Source organism: Carica papaya, chromosome 7, assembly GCF_054855325.1.
Source record: "Carica papaya isolate Zhongbai chromosome 7, ASM5485532v1, whole genome shotgun sequence".
Lineage (NCBI taxonomy): Eukaryota > Viridiplantae > Streptophyta > Magnoliopsida > Brassicales > Caricaceae > Carica > Carica papaya.
This window is the reverse complement of record NC_142315.1, coordinates 323,162-345,828: the sequence shown is the minus strand read 5'-3', so window position 1 is coordinate 345,828 and position 22,667 is coordinate 323,162. Positions and strand designations below refer to the sequence as shown.

The window sequence follows — 22,667 nt, the reverse complement described above, 5'->3', positions numbered from 1 at the left end:
ACAATTAAGCTACTTTTTAATTTGATAAAATAAACTGAGGACTTCACTAATAAACAAAGCAACTCTGTTCTAATTTGGCTAATGCATCAATCAATGATGTCGTAGTTTATGCATGCAATTACATTAAGTGCTTTTTAAGGGGAACAAATTATTGTCTTAGGAAGAATAAGAAATATCACTAAGTAGTTGGAAACTTCAAACATAAAAGACTTACAAAATATATGAACCAAAATGCCAATAAGGTTCTCCAAAACTCCATAGTTCAAATTATGATTTTGGGTCGAAACCAATGATTTCTAATCATATCAAAAGGAAGGAAATCATCCTTAGAATTCCTCTTTTCATTTCTAAATGATCCACATCATAAACATAACAATGAACTAAAGCAAATTCCTACCAAATTCCATATTCCTTATCCCGACCAAGTCCACAACTCATGCTCAATCGAAGCAGGCACCGACTCTATCATGTTTAGAAAGCGAAGCAGGGAATTAATTCCACAACCTCCTGGTCTCCTAACACCAAGGGGGAGATGAGGAGAATGTGATTTGGTGGACACTATTGCTGGTTTGATTAGAATCGGGGTTATAATAACAAGGAGGTTGCAGGTCTCCGCTTGGTTGATGCAGAGAAACATGCTTTTTTTTTCTCAGCTCTTGTTTTTAGAATATGCTTGAAACTCCCAACTGTGAGAGAATGTATACCTGAGTGGGATAAACTTATGGAGCACGACAAAGGCTTCCATGATATATTAACAGGGTAATCAGCCTGAATTCTTTGCCACCTTTCGGGATTTCTTTTGTCTCCAGATGCCTGCAAATCATCATCTATATTATATCTGAAAATCGTTAAATGTATAACAACTTCTACAAGACCTTTGCACAATTACAGGGTGATGAGGCAGTTCAAATTGATAAAAAGAGAAATTACTTTACTTGATGAGTGAACTGTTTACCTCTACCGTTACATTAGTTTGTAAGTGATGTTTTGTACAAATTTTTTTAAGAATAGCATTTTTCAAACAATCAATACCAAGTACATATTGCCGATAGAGTGCCAAGATCTCACCAGGTTATTTTTCTTTGGCAAAAAACTCAGAACTCCTTGTTACCTGTAAGGAAAGGTAAAAAACTTGACTTCTCTAAATAACGAGAAAAATCCTTTCCATTTTATTAGTCAAGCACATTAACTGAAATCTTTCTAGAAGGCACTGGATCACCTCTTACCGATAGCACCGTCACACGCTGACACTCAATTAGTAGAGCTAGCATGTCATTTGGCTCCTTGGCTCACTTCACTTGCAATGACTTTCCCTTGAGCATTTGTCTCAGCAACAAAAAAGGCCCAGCCGAAGTGTTATCTATCTGCCAGTAGATCTGCAAATTTCATGAAGTTCATTGTGTCTCTTTAAAAATAATGTAGTATGAATATTCATAATGATAAAAAAAAGTGACACCAAGAAACAGCTCTACTTTACTAAGCAACAACCAATCAACTACCTTGAACAAGGAGATGTTTGAATATTGGTAGGATAATCTGTCATGATTTCGTTCCTTGTAATATTATCTATTCTCTTGCACTCTCACGCTTGCATAGACTTGAAAAACAGGCAGAAGTCTCACCATTCATCTCTATTTTATCCTTCACCATCATTTTAAGAATGTTGAAAGCTGGTCTTTGAGCATTGATATGCATTCTTAGCAACACTTTATACAATGGTAAACTTGCAAGACCAAAATGATGAATCATTCTAATAAGATGGTTTGCATGTTGGAAATTCCCATGCTTTTCATAATATTCTACTATGGACATTAAAATGGCTTCTGATGGTCTCCAGTGACAACCTTTCATCATAGCAAATGATTTCTTCATGGCATCAATAGCTTTTTCCATGTCTTGGCTTCTCACCCATCCCTCCATTAGAATTTCCCATGTCTTATAATTTGGGCAGCCGCCTTTCTCCAACACGTACACATGGAAGGCCTCAGCTTTCTCCATCAATCCGTTTCGGACATATGCAGCCAAAAGGACATTAGAGACTCGGACATCGTAGTTCTTACAATTCGACTCCCATTCAACGAAAACCTTCTCAGCTTCTACAAGATCTCCCAGCTTCACCAGACATGACAGCATACACATGTAATTCCCACATGTCATCCTTCCACTTACGGACTTACAAGCTTCCCAAACTCGAATAACTCCCTCCTTGTTGTTAATGGAGACATACATGGTAATAAGGAAGAAATATCCAAGGTGCTTACTGGTATTTAGCTTCTTCTCTGCATTTTTGAGAACCAAAACTGCTTTCTCAACCAAACCAGCCTTTACATAAACATTGGCTAATGTACACAACGTGCTCCATCCAACTTCAACATTCCCATTATTCATAATCTCTCTGTAAATTGCTTCAACCGCAGCAACTCCAGATACTTCACCGCAAGCATTCATCCACAAGTTGAAAGACAGAATATTTGTGGGTATCCTATTTTGCTTCATTTGCATGATCACAGCAGGCACTTTATCATACTGAGAAGTCGCCATGTAAAGCTTCATCATCTCATTGAATGGGTGCGGACTCACAAGTAATCCCAACTCATTTAGCTTCATCATAAGAGACTCGGCCTTTTCAACTGCTCGTTCTTTAACATAACCATGAAGAAGCGGCAAAGAGGCTGCTTTCTGGTTTGCGGTGCCGCGTATTTGGGAGAAATACTCTTCAGCTTCCGTTAAACCCTGGACTTTGAGGATCAATTCTATCCTAGTAGCATGATCAGCTGACGAAATCTGGAAACCTTTTTGAGCTTCCATCCACTTCATTATCTGGATATGAATCAAATAATAGAACATGTAAACAGAGCATCACATATTTTAAAGCCACATGACCTTATCAAATACTAAGATTCTACATCAACATCTTTAGTATAAGAACCCGACATGCGCGAAATTTAAAGAGTTCGAGCAACATAGCTTACCAAAATCTCCACCAGCCTAATATTTACAATAATTTCAGAAACGTTTCCGCAATAAACATAACCCTGCAATAATAAAGGAACACAGGGATAATAGAATACTAAAGAGACGGAAATTGGAACCTCGAGAGCGTGATGGTAGCGCTTGGATTTCTGGAGCTGCAGGGAGATGAACCGGAGCTCCGAAATGGTGACCTTGTGGCCCGACTTAATCCAGTCCTGGAGGACGGCAATGGGACTGCGAGTTGGAGATTTGGATCTAAGAATCTCACTCTTGATGCTTTTTTTCGTAATAGTAGATTTCATCGATGATTCCTCGACAGAATGAGTTGAAGCTGCGAGTGAGCATAGGAGTCTCCTGTAACTCCCCACTGCTTCCGGCTGAAACCTACTGCGCAGTTTCATTGCTGAGCCGCTGCTTACTTTAAGTACCTACAGTAAATAAAGGAGGCAATTTTGAGAACGACCCTCCCGGCGAATGGTTACAAAAATAATAATTTAATTTTTTATTTTATATAAAATTTATTCAAATGTGATAAAGGGTAATTTTTTTAAAAAAATTTGCAGCTATAAAATAATTAAAAGAATTAAATTTATAATTCTAAAATTTTTTGTGAACTAATAATTATAAAAGCCAAAGTAATTTACTTGAAATTGAACTAATAGAGAAGGAAAGAAGTTAAACGCAACCAAACAAGTTTACAAACTTAAACAACTAAAAAAAGGAGTCTTTACCAAGAGACTGAAAATGGTTGAATGCATGAGAGCAATGGCGAACTTAAACCTCTCAAAAATTCAACTCAACACCACAAAATTTCCCTCGCCGAACCTCTCGTTCCCTTCTTCTGAATCAAGACCCAAATCCAAAAATTACCCAAAATTCTCTTTATCAGCACTTTTAAGCCAAAGCCAACAGCAACCTTCTTTTGATGGATTGGTAAGCAGTAGCCGCAAACATGATGTTCTTGACGCCATTAAAGGCTCGCTCTCTAGTTGTTTATCGGAAACCAATCTTCATCTCACAGTTCCTGGTCTTAAATCCAAAACCAGAGGCAAGGTACTTGTGTTCTTTCTTTTGATTTCGTGTTTGGTTATGAAGCCAAAAGTGGGTTACTCTGCTGAAATAAAAAAAAAGCAAACCCTTGCTTAAAGTATCACCCCTCTTGCTTCTTTACATGATTTTTCAGGTGAGGGATATTTATGATGGTGGGGATTATCTGGTTCTGGTGACAACTGACAGGCAAAGTGCATTCGATAGGATTCTGGCTTCTATTCCCTTCAAGGGTCAGGTCTGTTCGCTTGGTTATTTTGATTTTTGGGTTTATTATCTAAAAGACCGAATATATTTCTTCAAGTTTGCATTTTTAACATGTAATACAAACATTTATGAAATTAGAACATAAAAGGAGTTTTTTTTTTTTATTATTATAATTCAGACAAATGTCTGTTAGAATAATTTTGATGTTAAAAGAGGAAAAAAAAAACTTGTTATAGTTTTCTTTTTGTTTTGCAACCTTAATTTGATGCATTTTAAAAGCACAAGACACCAGTAAATTATCAGACATTAATTTGAAACATCCGTAAAATCTCCTTTATATTTTTTCAATTCATGAAGTTTAACTGGAGCATTGGACATGGATTATTGCTGTGTATGGTTTTGATGATTAACAATGATGGTGGGGCATGTCCCTAATTGCAAATTTCAGGTACTTAATGAGACAAGTTTGTGGTGGTTTGATAAAACTCAACATATAACACCTAATGCGGTTGTATCAGCTCCAGATAAAAATGTTACAATTGCAAAGAAATGTTCAGTCTTTCCTGTAGAGTTTGTTGGTAGGTGTCTGATATATTGCTTTTCTTCCATTTCCTTGCTAATTCATTTAAATCTACAGTTACCAGCCTTCTTCACAGAGGGAAATGGTTAGTTTCACTCTGTAAAAAGTTTCTACAATTTTTCCTTGATGTCTATTTCCAAAATCCTGGAATGAGTATATGATTTGTTTGAATTATTTAAAATTTGATCCAAAATCAGATTTTTGAGTATATTGATTTGAGTCTATTTACCTATATAGATAATTAATATTACCTAAGAGCCAGTTATCCTTCGTTTTAGAGATTATCATTTGATCAATATATATCTGCATTAACTAGTCTATGTTTTACTGATTTTGAGCAGATTTCTTTCATGATCAACAAATTAATGTTCAACCTTTTCTTTTATGATGTCTTCGGAAAAAAAAAAATCCTCTGTGGTTGGTTACTCACTCCATGGTTGCATAAACTATAAATTTCTGCAATCTGGAAGTTGGGAAGAAATTTAAAGAATGATTTTTCCCTCTTTTACTCTTACATAAGTTTAACAGCACATCCAAGGGAGCTTTTTGTATGCTTAAGTTTAGGAGGAAGTTTCATGGATGGTATGAAAGATATAAACTAGTAAGGACCAACTTAATGTAATTTTCTTTCACTACCATTAATCTTTTTGTGCAATTGTATAGCAGGTTTTGCTGACTGCACTTTTGCTTACGAGAAGCTTAATAACATTCCTGACTAGGATATAATTATTTTGCATTTTGCATTTTGTTTTTGTTTTTGTTTCTGTTTTTTTTTCTTTTTTTTGGGTAACGAACCGGTTGAAGTTGATGTATTTATTGTGCAGTGAGAGGTTTTGTAACTGGAAGTACTGATACATCACTATGGACAGTTTACAATAAAGGTGTTCGAAATTATTGTGGCAATGTACTCCCAGATGGTGCAGTCTCGATATCTACCATCAACTTTTTCCTTTTTGTTTTTTTAATAAAGACATTCTTGACCTAAATTCCTAGTAATATATATGTTATAGGGTTGGTAAAAAACCAGAAGCTACCTGCAAATATACTTACGCCAACAACTAAGGCGGCAGATCATGATGTTCCTGTTACTCCTCATGAGGTTTGATAATCTATTTTCTAATTTAACATTTTCAAAATGTAGGAAAATGCGAATGACAAGATTCTCATTGGTAGAATGAAATTGCAATGGGTTCCCACCAAATTGTTGATTATTTATCTTACATCTGTTTGATGGTCGGCTCATGTGATGTATTATTCTTGCAGATAGTTAAACGAGGACTGATGACTCAAGCTGAGTTTGATGAAGCAAGTAGTAAGGCTTTGAGTCTATTTGAGTTTGGACAGGTGACTTGGACCCTTGCATAGCTCTAGATGCTTGAACGCAAATATACCCTTTTTCCATGTTTAGAATTTTACTTTATGCATTAAGTTTCTTATTAGAATTCTAGTCATTGCAATCTTGCTATACTTCTATCTTCTGTTCATTCATATGTAGGGTGTCCTCTGCTTATTTTGAAGTAGCATTCACTGATTTCCTTATTTTTTATTCGGAATCATTCCTGCTGAATGGTTTGATTAATAATATTTTTCCAGTCTAGTTTTTTTGCCATGAGAGTTTGCTTAGTTTATAACCTTTTATTATGGTTGCAAATCGTACTAACTCATTATTTTTTCTGTCTTGAAGCGAATTGCTCTGGAACATGGCCTACTATTAGTCGATACAAAATATGAATTTGGAAAGGATAGTGATGGTTCTATTGTTTTGATTGATGAGGTTGGTCATCATTCCCAAAAAAAGATTTCATAGCTCTTTGGATCTCTCTTTCTATTTTTTGAGTTGTTGTCTCTGTTTCTCCTTGTTTGCAATTGTAGGTGCATACACCAGATTCAAGTAGATATTGGATTGCCCATTCTTATGAGAAGAACTTTAAGGAAGGTCTTGAACCTGAAAACGTTGATAAGGTTACTTAATTATTCTGATGTTTGCCTCTCAAATGCAACTTCGAATCATTTTCTTTTTCCTTTTTGGTTGCATAACCAGTACCCAAAATTTTGCATTTCTATCTTTTAGGAATTCTTGAGATTGTGGTTCAAAGATCACTGCAATCCATATGAAGATGAGGTATTTTCGTATCAAGATAACTTCCATTTCTGCTCCACTTTTCGTCTATCTGAGACATACGCAAAAATGATTCGGTTGTATGATTGTTAGGTCCTCCCTGATGCTCCTGAAGAACTCGTTACCGAGTTGGCTTGGCGGTAAGTATTTCTTGTTGTAATGAACTTTAACAAGTTAAATGTTCCTCATTTTGTTACTACGAGGAGGAGGAAGACTACTCTTCACAAGTCTTATATTGCAGTGTCGGATATAATGTAATGGTATGGGCATAAATTTTGTGGACTAAGAGGTCTTCAAATCTTTAGTTTGTCGGAAATGATGCCCTCATTGTTACATACCCCGTTTAAGCAGACAACATTTTATGCAGTTGGTGCTTGTTGCTGTTTCCAATTTTTTTTTTTTTTTTAAAATAAAGGAACTGTTTGCAACCTTCCGTCTGCGACGATCATTTTGCTTTTTTGTCTTTAATGTATCTCATGGTTAGTAGAGATGATCGGCTGTCAAAAATTTACTTTTCGCTCTCTGTGTTCTTGTTATCTTTTCCTGTATATAAGAATTTTTTATGATCCTTTATGATGTTTATTCTTTAGAACTGATGTGAGTATTTTATGGCAGATACATTTTCTTGTACGAAACAATAACAAAATCAAGTTTTGAAATACCACCAATGGAGGTAAGATTACTTGTCCCGAGTTCTTTTTTTTCAGTCTATCTATAAGACTATTAAGAAGAGATTATATGTAAAATATAACCAATTCTTTCGTTTTCTTGATGTTGCAAGATGTTTTAATGAGTGAAATTTTTAAAGGAGTAGGTTAATTTGGCACGACGAGATAGTAAACAGTACATGTACGGTTATAACTAAAACTACGATATGTAATCTGATACAAAAAGCGAAGAAGTTGAGTGATTTTTTTGACAGTGTCATTGATTTTTTTTTATCTGATCAATTTTAGGGGATAAAATTTTTATACCTTCATGCAGGAGCCAATACATGATCGGATCTCGCGAAATGTTTCGCTGGCACTTCCATCGTTGCGATAGTTGTTGAGTTTCTATGAGGGAAACAACAATCAGAAGAGTGGTTTCATGTCTTTTAGCTTTTACTGTTTGTTTATAGAGTAAGAAATTAAAATATTGCGGCAGCCATAAATGAGTAGTTGAGTTTTTACATGAAAATTGTATTTGAAGTTCATATTTGACACCTTTAAAGAAATGTAGTGTGGCTTATTTTTCTATTTCAAGCTTTTACTCGAGTTTAATTTTCTATTGAACTGTTGAAAATTTTATGAAACTATAATATTTTATATGGAATTAAGAATTTAATTTACTATCATATTAATAGTAATTTAATTAAAATTTAACAAGTTAATAATATTTTGAAAGGACTAAAGAAATATAATATGGTGATTAAATTATTTTAATTGGATAGTTTTACAACAAATTAAAATTTTTTTTTTTTGAATTAACAATTTATTTTTTTTAAAATTAAAATTTAGCAAAATTTAACATGGTTTTTTGGTAGTAACAAAAATTATGTCCATTCATAAATAAAACTTAATTTATGATAATTTACTATAGTGCCAAATCGTCTTCTAAATTTTTCCCAGTTATGTCATACCATTCTTCAATGTGTATTCTAAAGTTAATATCGACCAAGAACCAATCGAATTTACAAAATATCACAACAAATAACTTCGCTAACCTTTCAACACAGGTGCACAAATGGTGCACAATGCATAAAGATCGTGTGTTTAAGTTCTAAATTTTCCAAACATTTCAGGACCTAATCACTTTTAGATTTCTTCTATCACCGCACACAGAATTTGAAAGTGAACTTAGCCTTTTGTAATCGGTAATCAGTTTCAAAACTTCAACAGCCTCTTTCAATCTTCTCCCCGCGTTCCCTCTAGCAGCCAGAACCCTGGTGTTCCTGCACGGAAATTGGATTAACCGAGGTTAACTAGTGGATAATGGTTTTGATATTTCTTCATCGTAAATTAGTTCGAATTTTACATCTGAAACAAATTCAGAAATTTTATGGAATTCACTCATAAATTTACACTTGGTTCAATTATAAAATGATGTAAGTTCCGTTAAAAAACGATAAAAGTTAAAACAACATAGAATGTCACATGGAACTGGAAGAATAAATTTTGAAGTCTTGTCAATTCCATGTGAGATCCTATGTAAAGTGAGTTTTATCATTTGAAGGAAACTTTTCACCTTTCTATAATTGAACTGTGTAAATACAAATGATTTTCATAAAAATCATGAATTTGCTCCAAACATAGCTTAATAAAAATATTGCAGAACAAATGAAGTTATTCTTCCAAAATTCCAACCTCTTGTCAATGGTTGTCTTCCTCGAAAGTTCTTCAACCAGATTGTGTAACCTTTTCACAAGGGCAGGAAACCTGTGCACTGCTTCAATGCCTTCAGCGTTGGAACACATCTTCTTGAGAATCTCAGAAGCAATGAAATAACCTTCCTCCTTGTTCCTAGAGAAGAGAGAAAAATTGCCAAAAAAGGTAAATAGATTCAAGAATGATGAGAAAACATCATCATAATCTTAGACATTCAGTGCATGGAAAAAATACCTGAGCAACTCCCAAGTAATGGTTTCCACTGATTCTTGACTGTTAATTAGCACTTCAGTCAAATGTGGGTAACGAACAAGGTTTCTGATAGTTGAAAGGGCATGCTTTAGAACTTCCTGATCAGGAATGCTTCGACTGACAGAGTGGATAAGAGTCAGTAAGATATCAATTGCCCCAGCAGCCACAAGTTCCTCGCAACATTTCTGAGAAAGTCTTGTCGCATTATCTGTAAGAAAAATAAACATTTAAGTAAGCATGCAACATCTGCAAAATGTTATTACTTATTCCATCATCTTTGCTTCATTCATTACTTGTGTAATTAATGAGTTTCCGCAAAGCTTCTTGCATAACCAAAATTATATTGTGTAAGAAGCATTGAGAATCCATATACTTTCTTATCCAAAAAGGATAAAAAATCCAACAACGAATGCCTACCATGCTGCTTTCTAGAAATTACTGATAAAGAATAACCTTTTTTTAATAAACATTGATGAGTAAGTTTTTACATACAAGAAAGGCCAAGTCTCACCTAAAGTTGCACAAGTATGAAGAATGCCCCTCACACTTTTCATGTTCCGTAGTTCTGTAACTGCCAATAAAAGCTTGTTGATAATGCGCTTACTATCATCCACATTTGTGGCAGATTTCTGCATTCTTAAACGCAAATCCAGTAGCTCCTCTCTTGACTCTTTCCGTACAATGTAACCTCTCCAATATGACTGTCAAAATTGTAAAAATGAGGAAGAAATATAACCAGTTGAGCTAAAAAATATTATACATGGTGAATATTTGGCTACATTTTGAATAAATGCAAAATTTGCATAATTCATTCACAAATTAACGATTATTTTAACTAAAAATAGAACATGTCATGACAATTAAATCAGTACATTGCAAATTCTATAAAAATTAATAAAATCTAGGATGCATCCATCAAATTTCAATAAAATTCCATATAAAACTTGACTTTTATAACATATTAAGAGACATGTTTTCCATGCAATAAAACCTATTATGTTTTCCATGCTTAAAAATAGTGAGATTTGCAAATCAATTCTCCACAAATTCCAAATTTGTTTCAAACATGTCCTTGGTTTATCTGAACAAAAATTACCAATCCTGGCAGTTGAAAACAATCACAATCCTCCAAGCAATAACCGATTGATCATATCTGAAAGAGATATGTCCAAAATAGATATTCTAACTACAAACCTAATCAAAAGGAAATAGAGCAAAACCTCAACCACAAAAGTGTATTACAAACGTAGCTGCGTATTTATTCATGATCCCAAACAGATCAAGATCCTGCTCTTATTTTATTTTCCTAAAAGACCATATTATACCTGTAAGTATTTGCAAACCGCTAGTGTTTAGATACTCTTAACACAATTTTATTTGCCAAGTAGACCTTCAAAATCATGTTATAGCCGTAAGTAGTTGTAAACACCTTCCGTTTAGATAGTCTAATACAAGTATTGGCCTCCAAAATTCTAGAACTCTCTAAGCTCCTACTCAACTTTAAATTTGTTCTCTAGCCTTTGGAACAAATGAAGAACATTTGTGGAATTTATCTGTGAACTCATTTTTAGCCCAGCTAGAAAAGGACGTAAATTATGCTAGAATGACAAGAAAACTAGGGGTGACAGTCCATTTATTTGATCGATTTGGTCTAAAAATGTATAGTGGCCAAGTGAGAGGCAATCTGTTTTGGTCCTAATTCAAATAATTACAGCAATAGAATAATCCGTTTTCTTTTGTTTGAGTTGTATTTAAATTTTATATGTTCTGCCATGTTAGTTTCTGCCCATTATGTCTGTTTTTGTTTAATTTTTTACAGCTATTACTATCATCTCAACCTACAATATGTAACTTATATAAAGCGCTAATGAAGGAACAAAGAAATATGCAGTAAATTCAGTTTTTTGAATACTTCCTAGTTCAGGGAGATTGTTGAGTTGTCTCTAAATGAGGCCAAAATCATTTCAGTAAGCATAGTCAGAAAGAAAGTTGCAGCAATCACATTCTGCAAATTTTCTTTCTAATTTCTAAATTTCAAAACCCATAATCAGGATCCTAAATAAGGTACCATATCATTGCTTACTTGTATCAGGATGATTGAATGCATTTTTCTAGAAGCCTTTTGTTTAGCAATCCACCCTCGAATATGTCTCTGAATGATAATTGCTGCACTTCTTGATTTAAGTGACATAACATTCTTCCACCACCTTTGCAGTTTTAGAACAGAACACACCACTATTTTCATCTCAAGATCCTGGCAAGGGCTTCCAGAAATATGAAACTTGTAATTGGTAATGGCTGCAAATTTACATGACGGCCCTGTAATACAGCAACACCTAACTCATTTATACTATCTAGAAAACCACAACTTGAAAATAAGAGAACTGAAGTCTAGAAGAAATATGCTTAAGCACCTAAGAGCCTTTTTCGAGCAATCTGCCCCCGGATGAACCGTTGAATTTCAATAGCTGCATGTTTGTGGTGATGAAATGACTTCTTATATTCCAGCCATCGGAAGGTACTTTGGATTCTTTTTGCAGCCTCCCGCCGTAACAAAAAATCTTTTTTTGCTACCCAACCACGATAATATCTCTTGATTCAGGACACGATAATGATTCAATATGTTAGCAGCAGGAAAATAGAAAATCACTTAAAATAAGGCATGTTTTCTGGAGTATTGAGAGTTCATAGTGGAACAAAAACACAAACACAGATACGACACTTTGACATATGAATGCAGGCATCATGTAGATGGACATACAAGCAAACAAACTGGCTAAGCCATAACCTTCTCCTGGAAGTGTATTTGAGAAGCACCCTTTTGTTCTGTCATGAACAAAACGAAATATACAATATACGAATACAATAGCAGATAGTTCCTAAACACAGGAGAAAAGAAGAAAATATTATATGAATAAGATTTTTAGAACTACCCAAAAATAAGTTACATGCAAACAAGCCAATCAAAGATGTGACAAACAACTTACTTGGATTACAATAATAAAATACTTATATCTCTGAGCTTCTTTGCGTGCAAACCATCCCCGCACATGAGATTGAATAAGGATGGCTGACCTAACTTGAGATTTATATTGCTGGAAAGTCCTCAAGCATCTTAGGCATCTATAATCACTTTGGATTCTTGTAATTGCTAGCTTCTGATTCAAAAATCTCTTCCTTACCAACCAACCACGAAAATAACTTTGAATTTTTGTCGCAGAAAGGTTTTGATTATGGACTTTGTAAAAAGTAAATTTCTTCCAAGAAAGCTGAATTTTAACTGCTGCTTCTACTTCAAGATCTCTCAGACCCTTTTCTTTGAGCAAAGCTGAAGCTTTCACCATCTGACTGTTCCGATTGTCACAGCTTGTTCTTACTTTCCAACCATGATTATTTTCCGGAATAGCAATGTTATTATTCATTTGATCAGGAGTAGATGCATCGTGATTTATCCTTTTCTGCTCCCTGTACCTTCGAGCTAACCAAATCCTTGTAGCTTTCTGAATGAGCAGTATTGATCGTCTTACTTTGATAAAATCATGTCTGTCAACAAAGAACTTGGTATATCTCACTAATGTGTCTGAACTTCTCCACCTTTCTGTATGATTTTAACAAAAAGATTAAACAACTATGTTACCTGTTACCAATGTAAAAGTACATATATTTGTAGTGTTGAAGAAGAAAGAATACCACATGCGAGCTCCAGATCTTTGAGGGCATCAAACTTCTCAACTCTAGCTTTCTGCTTCACTTTCAACCAAAGCCGGATACAAATTTGCAGTAGAGAAATCGCATTCATCATCTTCATAAATTTGTGACGGTCAATAAAGCGCCTAATATGAGACTGTATGATTGTTGCTGCATTTTCTGGAAACAAAATGTTGGTATTGCAACAGCAGAAGAGTAATGTTACTAAATTTATATTCATTAGATGACAAAACAGGTTGATAAACATAAAAAGTCATGGTTGTGAAGTAAACTTAGAATTGGCAAGCATAATAAAGGCTCAACAGAAGTATCATTGTCATGGCAAGTACTATCAAGTAAAACAAATGGGAAAAAACCAAGCTGTTAAACAAATAGACCGCTTAAAAGAACATCAGGATGGAATTTTGCTAAAGATACAGAAATAATTGTAAAATGAAATTTCCAGAAAACATAAAAGTAGACATAATCACACAGGATATTTATCTTGTAACTATGCTTTATAAGACTCTGATCAAACAGAAACAAAAGACAATCCATGGAAATAACCTTTTTGAATGTTAATATTGCCTCTTCTGGTTAAGAAATGCTGTTGGGTAGAACTAGGTGCGGTGATAAGATAATTGCAGTTCTGTTGAGTCATCTCTTGCCACCAGGCTTGAATTGCCTTAAATCTTTTAGCAGCATCTACAAAAATATAAATATGAGAATGATAATCATGGCATAAACCAGTTTTAAAATGCCTTAGACTTTATTCTTAATTCTTTTTTTTTGAATTACAATCTAACATATATTTCACACCTCTTGTATTCATAACATCAACTCACTGGGGACAACACTAGCATGCCAGAACCATGACTTACAAAGCTAAGCCAAGTACAAATGTCGAGCAACTGAATGTTTTAACACTTTTGTTTTTTCAAAAAGTCTGGACCTAATGTCATCTCCCAAAAGCAAAGGCTGAGGAGGGAAATCTTATGCACTCATAATTAAGCATCTATGCTTGAAAACTTGATCCCTGGTTCAAAATTGCCTCTGAACACTATACCAAAAGAAAATGCCCACCTAGTCTAGGCATAATTTATCTGAAAAAATTACGCAGATCTGCTGTTTCTTTTAAAAAGAATAAAGGGAGGAACCTTCAATCTCCTGCCCCTTTCTTTCCTCCTTATCAATTGCAGCTTTAGAGCTGACAAAAACACTTCTTGAGTGCCTCTTCTCTAGGGCTTGACAATTACCACACAAGAGCTTGTGAAAATTCAACCGATCCTGATAACAGAGATTAAGTTAAAATACACTCTCAAAAAGTATGGCTAAATCCAATCATCATTCAGCAAGATACTTTTAGTGCTACCATATTTTCCTTGATAGTTAGTTGTGATGCAAGGAATGCCAACAGAATCATCACACTCCTATCACTAACTGGACCATTATACTCAAGTAAGTCGCTAATTTGCAAAACCTGTAGGGGCAATCATAATAGACAATATAATATGTCAGTGTATATTCAGGATAAACAAAGAGAGCTGAAAGTTGAAATATCGGAACTACAATGTGAATGTTCACTCGGTAACAAGCACCTTAGAATTTTAGGCTTAACTTGTCATTTGTGTTTCCCCAAGAATTTTAATGTGTCTCTATTTGACTAGCTTTTTGAGGAGAAAAATCAAAATCTGCTATGATAGGATAAGAGAAAGTAAATTAGTTTAAACTAAATCTTACCTCAGGAAAGTTACCCAACAGTGCAGTTAATTTTTGTGACAAAATGAAATTATGTACTGCATCTGTATGATCAGTGGTAGAGACAACTGATTGTTCACCTTTTGTTTTACAAGAATCCTGATAGAAGGGATAAAAGAGAAAGTAAAGCAAATTCATATTTAGATATCTTTCCAAGAACCAAATAGAAAGATTTTAGAGTACTAAAAGTCTACAATAGATTGGGTCTTTTCCTCAGTATAACCTTCTCCTAAGTTGGTCACAGTTAATTATTAGACCTAATATCAAAACCAGAGATCTACAGGGCTCAAATCTTGGCTATTCCATTCTGTTTATTAAATTTCAGCATAAGATATTCAATCTAGCAGGATTCTGCATGAAGGAAACTACTAGAGTTTTTATGATATATTGGACTACTTATTGTCAACTTAAGTTAGATAATTAACTGTAACTAATTATTTGACATAGAGAGTACATACCTCTTTACAAAGACAAGGACAAAAATATTCTCTCCGGAAGTAAAAATCAAGTAAGCACCAAATGGCCTTTCCATCAACCAATGACGAAAAGTTCTCTACTCCAATGTCATACTTTCCACTGATTGCCTATATGAAACATGCTAGTAAAATTAGGAACTAATAGTAAGGAAATGAAAAATTATCGTTTTATATCCAACAAAAAAAATGAAAACATAAGATTGTAAAATGAAAGCACAAAAGAGTAAATTACAATAACTTGCGAAAGAGATGGGAAGGAGGCAAGGGACGAGATTGAGGAAGGATGAATAAATATATACGCATTAGGTTCTTAATATGAATTTTTCTTGTTTTCTTGGTATTGATTTGTTGATGAGATAATTATACAAGAGGTCCATCTTCAGGTAGGATGTGAAAACATTCCAAACTAGTACTGTTCCCTATATAAATTACATTCCAAACAAAGGACTTAAATTATGTTCCTCATCCTCCCTCAAGTTTCTCCTCGGACCAACTGTCCGTGAAGATATCCACAAGTTACTCTTGAGTAGGAATGCATCTAACTTGTAGAAGGCCTCAGAGAGCACATCCATGAACAAATGTATGTCCAGTTCAACATGTCTAGAGCAGGCAGGCTGAACTAGATTAGATGCCATGTAAGTAGGATTGACATTATCACATAAAAGAACTGAATATTTTGAAAGCAGGAAATGTAATTCAGCAGGAGATTATTCCTCTATGTAACATCAGCAAAAGCAGAGGCCACAGCTACATATTCAGCTTCGATGTTAGAGCATGATATAGTTAGTTGTTTCTTTCTATCACAAGAGAAGAGGTTGGACATAAAGAAGGTGAAATGCTGAGCGAGGAGTTCCATCTGGCCCGAGAAAGAAAGAATATCTGTACCTGAGTGTTCCTTTAGACCTCTACATGTGGGTTTCTCAAGATCTTCTAATCTGCTGCGCACCGTTCTATCTCAGCCTTGAATTTATTGACATCAGTAGTTTTTTCTTCCCTCCTTCTAGTGGACCACATGGGCTGTGTATGAGATTTTTGTGGAGTGTTATTGTAACGTTACTTCTTGCTTGAGATATTGGGGTTGCCATAGAGTTTCCATATTTATTTTTTGTGCTTCTGGACTTCTTGCAAGAAGTATGCCAAAGATTATTTTTGCTGTCAGCACTAGAGCTAGAATTTCTGCTTAACTTAACTCTTTTAACTGTTGGCGTGACTTGGGGCCTTTGGAGATTAGTGCTGAGTTATCAGTAGGTCGGGATTCCAACATGATCCCTCTCCTGCTCTCTTCTACTAATACAATAACAATTATCTCACTTAGTGACGGTATTTTATCTTTGACAAAAATTTAGACTTTACTTGATCAAATTCCAGGTTGAGTTCTGCCAGAAACTGATAGGTCTAATTTTTATCCACAAACTATTTGAGACGGTGTTTATCCTTGCTTCAATCCATTGTAAGACTCTAGTGTTGGTTCAATTCCTATCACCAACGTTTTAACATACTAGAATATTTAGTGACCAACATATTTTCTTACTTCGTAGACCATGTCTTGATTCAAGTCATAAATGTAGGTTGTATCTTTCAACTATCAAAAACCTTGTTCTGATACAGAAGAAATAATCTAGATTGTTTATGTAAATGACATAATAGATAGGTGATGATAACGAAGAAATGGAGAGACTAAAGAAAATTTTGGTCACTGAATTCGAAATCAAGGACCTAGGATCAATGCAATATTTCTTGAGGATGGAGATTGCCAAATCAAAGAGAGAGAGAAGTATTTCTTAGCGAAAATATGTATACTTCTTAGCGAAAATATGTATACGACCTCTTGATTGAAGTCAGTGCTAGGATGCAAATCAGAGACACTAATTGAGGCAGGGAAAAAGATGAAAAATGGTGGAAAATCAATTGAAATGGTAAAGTGGCAGAGATTAGTTGGTGAACTAATCTACTTATCACATACTCCATAAGATATTGTCTTTACAGTCAATGTAGTTAGTTAACATATGCACTCACCATCAGAAACTCATTTAGATGTTGTCTAAGATTTTCTCAAGTCTCTCAAAGGCTCTCCAAAAAAGGGTCTATTCCTCAAGAAGAATGAAACCAAAGAAATAGAAGTGTTCATAGATACGGATTGGACAAATCCAACAAAAGATAGAAGGTATACTACCACATGTTACACGTTTGTCTAACTTGATTACATGAAAGAGTAAGAACTTGATCACATGAACAAATTAATCTATTTATCACATACTCGACCAAATATTGGTTTTGCAGTCAGTGTAGTTAGTTAACACATGCACTCACCATCAGAAACTCACTTAGATGTTGTCTAAGGTTTTCTCAAGTATCTCAAAGGCTCTCCAGAAAATGGTCTATTTTTCAAGAAGAGTGAAACCAAAGGAATATAAGTGTGTATGGATGCAAATTGAGCAAGTCCACCAAAAGATAGAAGGTCTACTATCGGATATTTAATATTTTTCTTGGGGAACTTAGTCATATGAAAGAGTAAGAAACAAAATGTAACGGCGAAAAGTAATGCTGAAGTGGGCTTTGGACTAGTAGCATAGGAAATTTGTGACTATGACAAAAACATTCGGAGGGTTACAAATAAAAGCTGAGTTATCGATAAAACTTTACTATGCTAAAGATGCCGCCATCAGTATCTTGCTCACCCCTATAACAACATGATATAACCAAATATGTGGATGTGGATCAACATTTTTCTAAAGAAAAGATAAAAGGTATTATCTGCAGGATATATGTGCATACTAAAAAGCAAATTGCAAACATCCTCACTAAAGATCTTCCTCGAAAAAGTTTTGGCAGTTTTCTTCATAAGTTGGATATGATTGTTACCTACAATCCGACTTGAAGGCGAGCATGAATATCTCATATGTTACGGGATTATGATTGACATTTAATAGTAAAAAATCAGTGATTGATTTCACTAATCAATTACATGTACATTTTGTAATTAATTAGGTGCAATCAATCACTTGATTTGTTTTCTTTTTTAGCGGGTATACTCTTATACTATCCAATGGGGGAGAGTTGTACAATTCTAGAATTATAGAAAAATTACAAATTTCAATTTTATTTTCAATGTTCAATTATGAAGAAGCTTTTCCTTGAAATAATCATATCCATACCCTCTCTTTCTTCAAATTGCCATATTACAGAAGCTGGATTTCATAACCCCTCAAACAACAGACAACGCCAAGGTATATTGAGCAAAAAATATATCTAACTTCCAATCACCAGACCTACCCTGTTACTGCTATATAGCATGTATTGAACACACACATGGTTATATCATATGTAAATGGCATCTAATATATGCAAAAGATCATTATACATTTTCTAATATGGCAGAAGTACCTTTATCCAATTCAAAAGCATTTCCAAAGGAGCACAACTGATATTGTTCTGGTGGTCCTGTGGAGCAGAAGAGAATGAGTAGAGCACAGATATGATAACTTCAAGACTTCAAAAATAAACTTGAAAAAAACCAAAGAAATTATAGATGGAATTTACACAAACTGGATAAAGAAATATAAGCAAATTTCACTCATTGGGGAATAATAGGTTGTAAAAGCTCCAAAAGGGACTAGTTTCTGATATCCTTCTCCATATACGTTCCTTGGTAAGTACAGATATACATCAACGCAGAGCATACCTCATCTAACCCACTGAATTTGCATATTTCCCCATGAATTATTGTTTTGTTGATCAGAAGTGGCAACTGCACATTCAAAAGATAGCATACTTTATTGCTAAAATCACTTCAAAGAAAATTTCAGGCTTCCTTTGTCTTCCTTTGTCCAAATTTGGAAGGAAAAAGAAGTTGAAAGCACCTGCAAGTGTACAAACATATTCCAGAGCATAGCAAGGGTAAGCTCCTTGTCTCCATTAACAATATCATCTTCCATAATTGTCAGTCCATCATCATCATGTAACAAAACACCGGCTTTCCGGAGATACTGTAGTACAACTCCACAATTTGCTAAATTCTTCTTGCGAGAATCTGATGGAGCTACCACTTTCTGCAGGAGTAGAAATCCTCAAAACAAAATTAACATAAAATATTCCATTCAATAATGACTGTAAAATCTCCTGAAGGGAGGAAAAAGAGTGAAACAGAAATTGAATCAACTAACCATAAGGATAGAAGGGTCATGTTGCAAGAGTTGAATTGCTCTACACAGCCGTACCCCATCTTGAAGGTCCACAAATAAATCCACCACTCTGAAGTCAAACTCTATGAGCGGACACTATACCAAGATATGCATTTTACTTGTCACAGATTCCGATAAATAATATTTTAATTATGCCTAAACAAAGTGCAGAGATACATCAAGATTGAGCTGCAACTACACGCATGCACATGAACCCACGCATGCACCGAAGCATTTTACAAAATTAAACAACATACCTGCTGAAATGGGACTTCGTAGCCTACAATCCCCAGATGTGCAAGAAGATCACCTTCTCCATGCATTATATCCGTTGGTAGGAACTCTAATTTTGAAGCAGAAACAGAAGTAAGTCAACTACCATGCAGATTGAACAGAAAGATTCATAAACAATTGACAAAATACTGAAATGATAAATAACTGAACATTACCATGAATCAATTGACAACTCGATTTAATACTAGATTTCACCAGAAATAAAAGTGGAGAACCACCATCCTTCCCATCAATACCATACTGAAGAGGAAGACTGCTCAGAGATTTAGCTCTATCAAGTATAAGAACAAGCAACAAAACTCTCTTCAATATAATTTTGCCCAGAGATTCATAGTATCCCGGTCTGTATAAACCCTCAACATTCTTGTTATAAGCATAAGCTTTTGCAAGACCCGCATGTGAGAGAAACTGCTTCTCAATTACCATCTTCAGGAATGCCCTTTCTTGTTCAGAATTGTCATCCACATTAGACAGCAAAGAATCACCACCGAAAATAATGTATAATGCAATTCGAAGCCAAGTCGGATTATAGCACATAAGAGTTCTAATAGCCCTCTCCTTCATCCCGACATCGGTGACAATGGGGCAATGTGGCTTCATTTTTATCCTCCCATCATCAATATTCTGATAAATAAATAAAAAATTCTTCTCAATAGTAGTCCTTATATCCAAATGATCAAGACCAACAGACACCATAAATGATATAAATCTAACACAGTTAACACATGGACTATAACAAATTTTGTTTCATTTCCTGAGTTGCAACAAATACTACAGTAGCTAAAGTGCCAAAGCTCCATGCTTTTCAATGTAAACGTTTTAAGTTAACAATGTTCTATTACAAAGGAGAAGGGAAATCAAAACAAATAATAATAACAATAATAATAATAATAATAATAATAACAACAACAAAAGTAACATTTAGAAAATTTGAAAAACAAACCTTAATGACTTGGGCCATGACATCAAAAATCTCCCTACAACAGCCCAAGCTCAAACAAATACGCATACGCTGCCTCAAATCATCGAAACTACAGACTTCCTTCAGCGATTCACTCAACATTGAATACTTCGAACCTCGAAACGACACTGCATTTTCAGTCTGTTTCTCCTCTACTTGCCACCACGAGTCCCTCAACCTCTTGGGACTCCGCCATGCTCCATCGATGCCAACGACACAATCTCTAGTCCCACGTGCGCACTCCCTCTTCCCCTTCCCTGTCCCAACCATGTAACTATCACCGCTGCCGCCGGTATAGCCGCTATCCCCGTTGATCACGGACAAGTCACATCCGCAAGATCTAGGATTCTCGAAGAGGAAGTTAAGCCAAACGGCGAGCGACTTCTCTAGAGATTTCAGCGACTGCTCCTTCTGAATTTCTGCCCTTCGGGACGACTGCAACTGCTCTTGCTCGAATTCCCGGAGGCGTCGGGCATTCGCGGCCTTGGAGCGGGCCGAGACGGAGGAGGAGACGAGTGTAGAACGGCGAGCAAACGAAGATGATTTCGGTGTTTGCTTGGACGCGGTGAAGAATTTCGGGCATGGGGAATGGAATTTCGTGTACGTTGAGGAACGCTTTGGGGTCCTGAAGTTCGATATGTCTTTGAGAAGCGAGGGCGGATTGTACGGTGATGGAGATTTTTGCCGGCCATCCCTGTCCATCGACGTTGAGTTTCCGGTCACTGAGAATCACTGCAGAGCAGGAGAATGACGAGTGTTTCTAACAGGATTTGACTGGGGTGGAGAGAAGTTTGAATTTGAAATGGGGGAAAACAGAGAGGTACGTTAACCAAGAAGCACGTACTGTTGCCTCCCACGTGCGGGGAAGTTGATAAATTTATTTTTATTATATTATTATTATTTCTTGTACTTTATATTATGATTTCATCAACTTAAATGGCTACCTTAATTATATTTATATAATATAGTTGGAATATGTTGTAAGTGATTTTTGAATTTTAGTTCTAGTACAAAAATATATATAAGTAAATACTTTTTTATAATTTTTTTTAATATGTTTGATTAATAAATTGGAAGTACTTATAAATTTATTTTAGATTATTAAATTATTTTTTTAAATAATATTTTAAAATAACATATGTCGAGAATTATAAAAAATATTAAGATATATCTAATAATATTATTTATGTATTTATTTATGAAATTCATCCATATTGAAATGTACATTAATGACTAATGAAGATTGATAATTTTAATTTATAAATAATAATTTATAATTACTGATAGATGATATTAATGACATCAGTCTGTTTAATATATATATATATATAATTTTATATATTTTTTATGGTTCTGAATCTTTAAAATTAACAAATATTTTAGATTTTATTAATTAAAAAAAATATAATCTTTTAATATAGTCTGTCTCTAAAAGAATTTTAAAATTTTTTATTATTTATTTATTTATTTTAATTTTTAACTCCTTTTATAAGTTTTTTTTCTTATATTAAATTAATTGAATGGTTTTTTAACATGTTTTACTCTTTGAATTGGTGTTCTTATTTTAATTGTCGTAATAAATAAATTCTAACTAAATTTGAAGTTTAAAAATAATTATATCAGTAAAGATTTTTCTGAATAAAAGAGTTATTTATTATTTGTTTACTGAAAAATAGAAAAATTATCATAATTTCTTAGTTCATATAGTTGCATTAAGTTTATATCATCGTATACTTATAAAATTATTATTTTTAATATTAGCATCA

The 22,667-nt window shown here is 34.4% G+C and overlaps 3 protein-coding genes across 5 annotated transcripts; 1 reads left to right on the top strand and 2 right to left on the bottom strand.

The window, feature by feature from the left end:
- Positions 1-173: 173 nt before the first annotated feature.
- LOC110806746 (Tetratricopeptide repeat (TPR)-like superfamily protein) lies at positions 174-3,838 on the bottom strand. 2 transcript variants are annotated; one of them, XM_022031670.2, is made up of 6 exons: positions 3,705-3,838; positions 3,093-3,401; positions 1,500-2,820; positions 1,220-1,376; positions 1,069-1,111; positions 174-813 (listed from the first exon to the last, which is right to left on the bottom strand). In XM_022031670.2, the coding sequence occupies exons 1-3, from the start codon at positions 3,729-3,731 to the stop codon at positions 1,567-1,569; spliced, it is 1,590 nt and encodes a 529-aa protein (XP_021887362.1). In that variant the 5' UTR covers positions 3,732-3,838; the 3' UTR covers positions 174-813; positions 1,069-1,111; positions 1,220-1,376; positions 1,500-1,566. The 2 variants fall into 2 exon arrangements, with proteins under 2 accessions (XP_021887362.1, XP_088063019.1); XM_088206893.1 differs by having other exon boundaries at positions 1,227-1,376.
- PUR7 (purin 7) lies at positions 3,634-8,164 on the top strand. Its single transcript, XM_088206895.1, has 12 exons — positions 3,634-4,026; positions 4,157-4,258; positions 4,676-4,805; positions 5,632-5,724; positions 5,818-5,906; positions 6,071-6,151; positions 6,492-6,581; positions 6,680-6,769; positions 6,879-6,929; positions 7,020-7,066; positions 7,542-7,599; positions 7,911-8,164. Exons 1-12 carry the CDS (start codon positions 3,718-3,720, stop codon positions 7,968-7,970), a joined length of 1,200 nt encoding a protein of 399 aa, XP_088063021.1. The 5' UTR covers positions 3,634-3,717; the 3' UTR covers positions 7,971-8,164.
- Positions 8,165-8,519: 355 nt separating this feature from the next.
- Positions 8,520-21,703, bottom strand: LOC110806778 (binding / calmodulin binding protein). Of its 2 annotated transcripts, none has more exons than XM_088207773.1 (20): positions 20,884-21,703; positions 20,096-20,564; positions 19,904-19,989; positions 19,629-19,742; positions 19,326-19,514; positions 19,148-19,213; positions 18,850-18,906; positions 15,448-15,573; positions 14,972-15,088; positions 14,592-14,711; positions 14,389-14,518; positions 13,799-13,936; positions 13,235-13,411; positions 12,532-13,142; positions 11,959-12,136; positions 11,628-11,863; positions 10,056-10,245; positions 9,527-9,752; positions 9,272-9,427; positions 8,520-8,859 (listed from the first exon to the last, which is right to left on the bottom strand). In XM_088207773.1, the coding sequence occupies exons 1-20, from the start codon at positions 21,601-21,603 to the stop codon at positions 8,706-8,708; spliced, it is 4,260 nt and encodes a 1,419-aa protein (XP_088063899.1). In that variant the 5' UTR covers positions 21,604-21,703; the 3' UTR covers positions 8,520-8,705. The 2 variants fall into 2 exon arrangements, with proteins under 2 accessions (XP_088063899.1, XP_021887406.1); XM_022031714.2 differs by having other exon boundaries at positions 14,604-14,711.
- Positions 21,704-22,667: the final 964 nt, after the last annotated feature.

Excerpts from the sequence above, each read along its gene's own strand:
- PUR7 (XM_088206895.1), top strand. The coding sequence starts at position 3,718 with ATGGTTGAATGCATGAGAGCAATGGCGAACTTAAACCTCTCAAAAATT. Across the intron at positions 5,725-5,817 it reads TGGCAATGTACTCCCAGATG|GGTTGGTAAAAAACCAGAAG; the intron begins GTGCAGTCTCGA and ends TATATGTTATAG. Across the intron at positions 6,152-6,491 it reads GTCTATTTGAGTTTGGACAG|CGAATTGCTCTGGAACATGG; the intron begins GTGACTTGGACC and ends TCTGTCTTGAAG.
- LOC110806778 (XM_088207773.1), bottom strand. The coding sequence starts at position 21,603 with ATGGACAGGGATGGCCGGCAAAAATCTCCATCACCGTACAATCCGCCC. Across the intron at positions 19,990-20,095 it reads GAGTTGTCAATTGATTCATG|AGTTCCTACCAACGGATATA; the intron begins GTAATGTTCAGT and ends CTTCAAAATTAG. Across the intron at positions 13,143-13,234 it reads AGATCTGGAGCTCGCATGTG|AAAGGTGGAGAAGTTCAGAC; the intron begins GTATTCTTTCTT and ends AAAATCATACAG.
- LOC110806746 (XM_022031670.2), bottom strand. The coding sequence starts at position 3,731 with ATGCATTCAACCATTTTCAGTCTCTTG. Across the intron at positions 3,402-3,704 it reads CAACCATTTTCAGTCTCTTG|GTACTTAAAGTAAGCAGCGG; the intron begins GTAAAGACTCCT and ends TATTTACTGTAG. Across the intron at positions 2,821-3,092 it reads GCTACCATCACGCTCTCGAG|ATAATGAAGTGGATGGAAGC; the intron begins GTTCCAATTTCC and ends ATTCATATCCAG.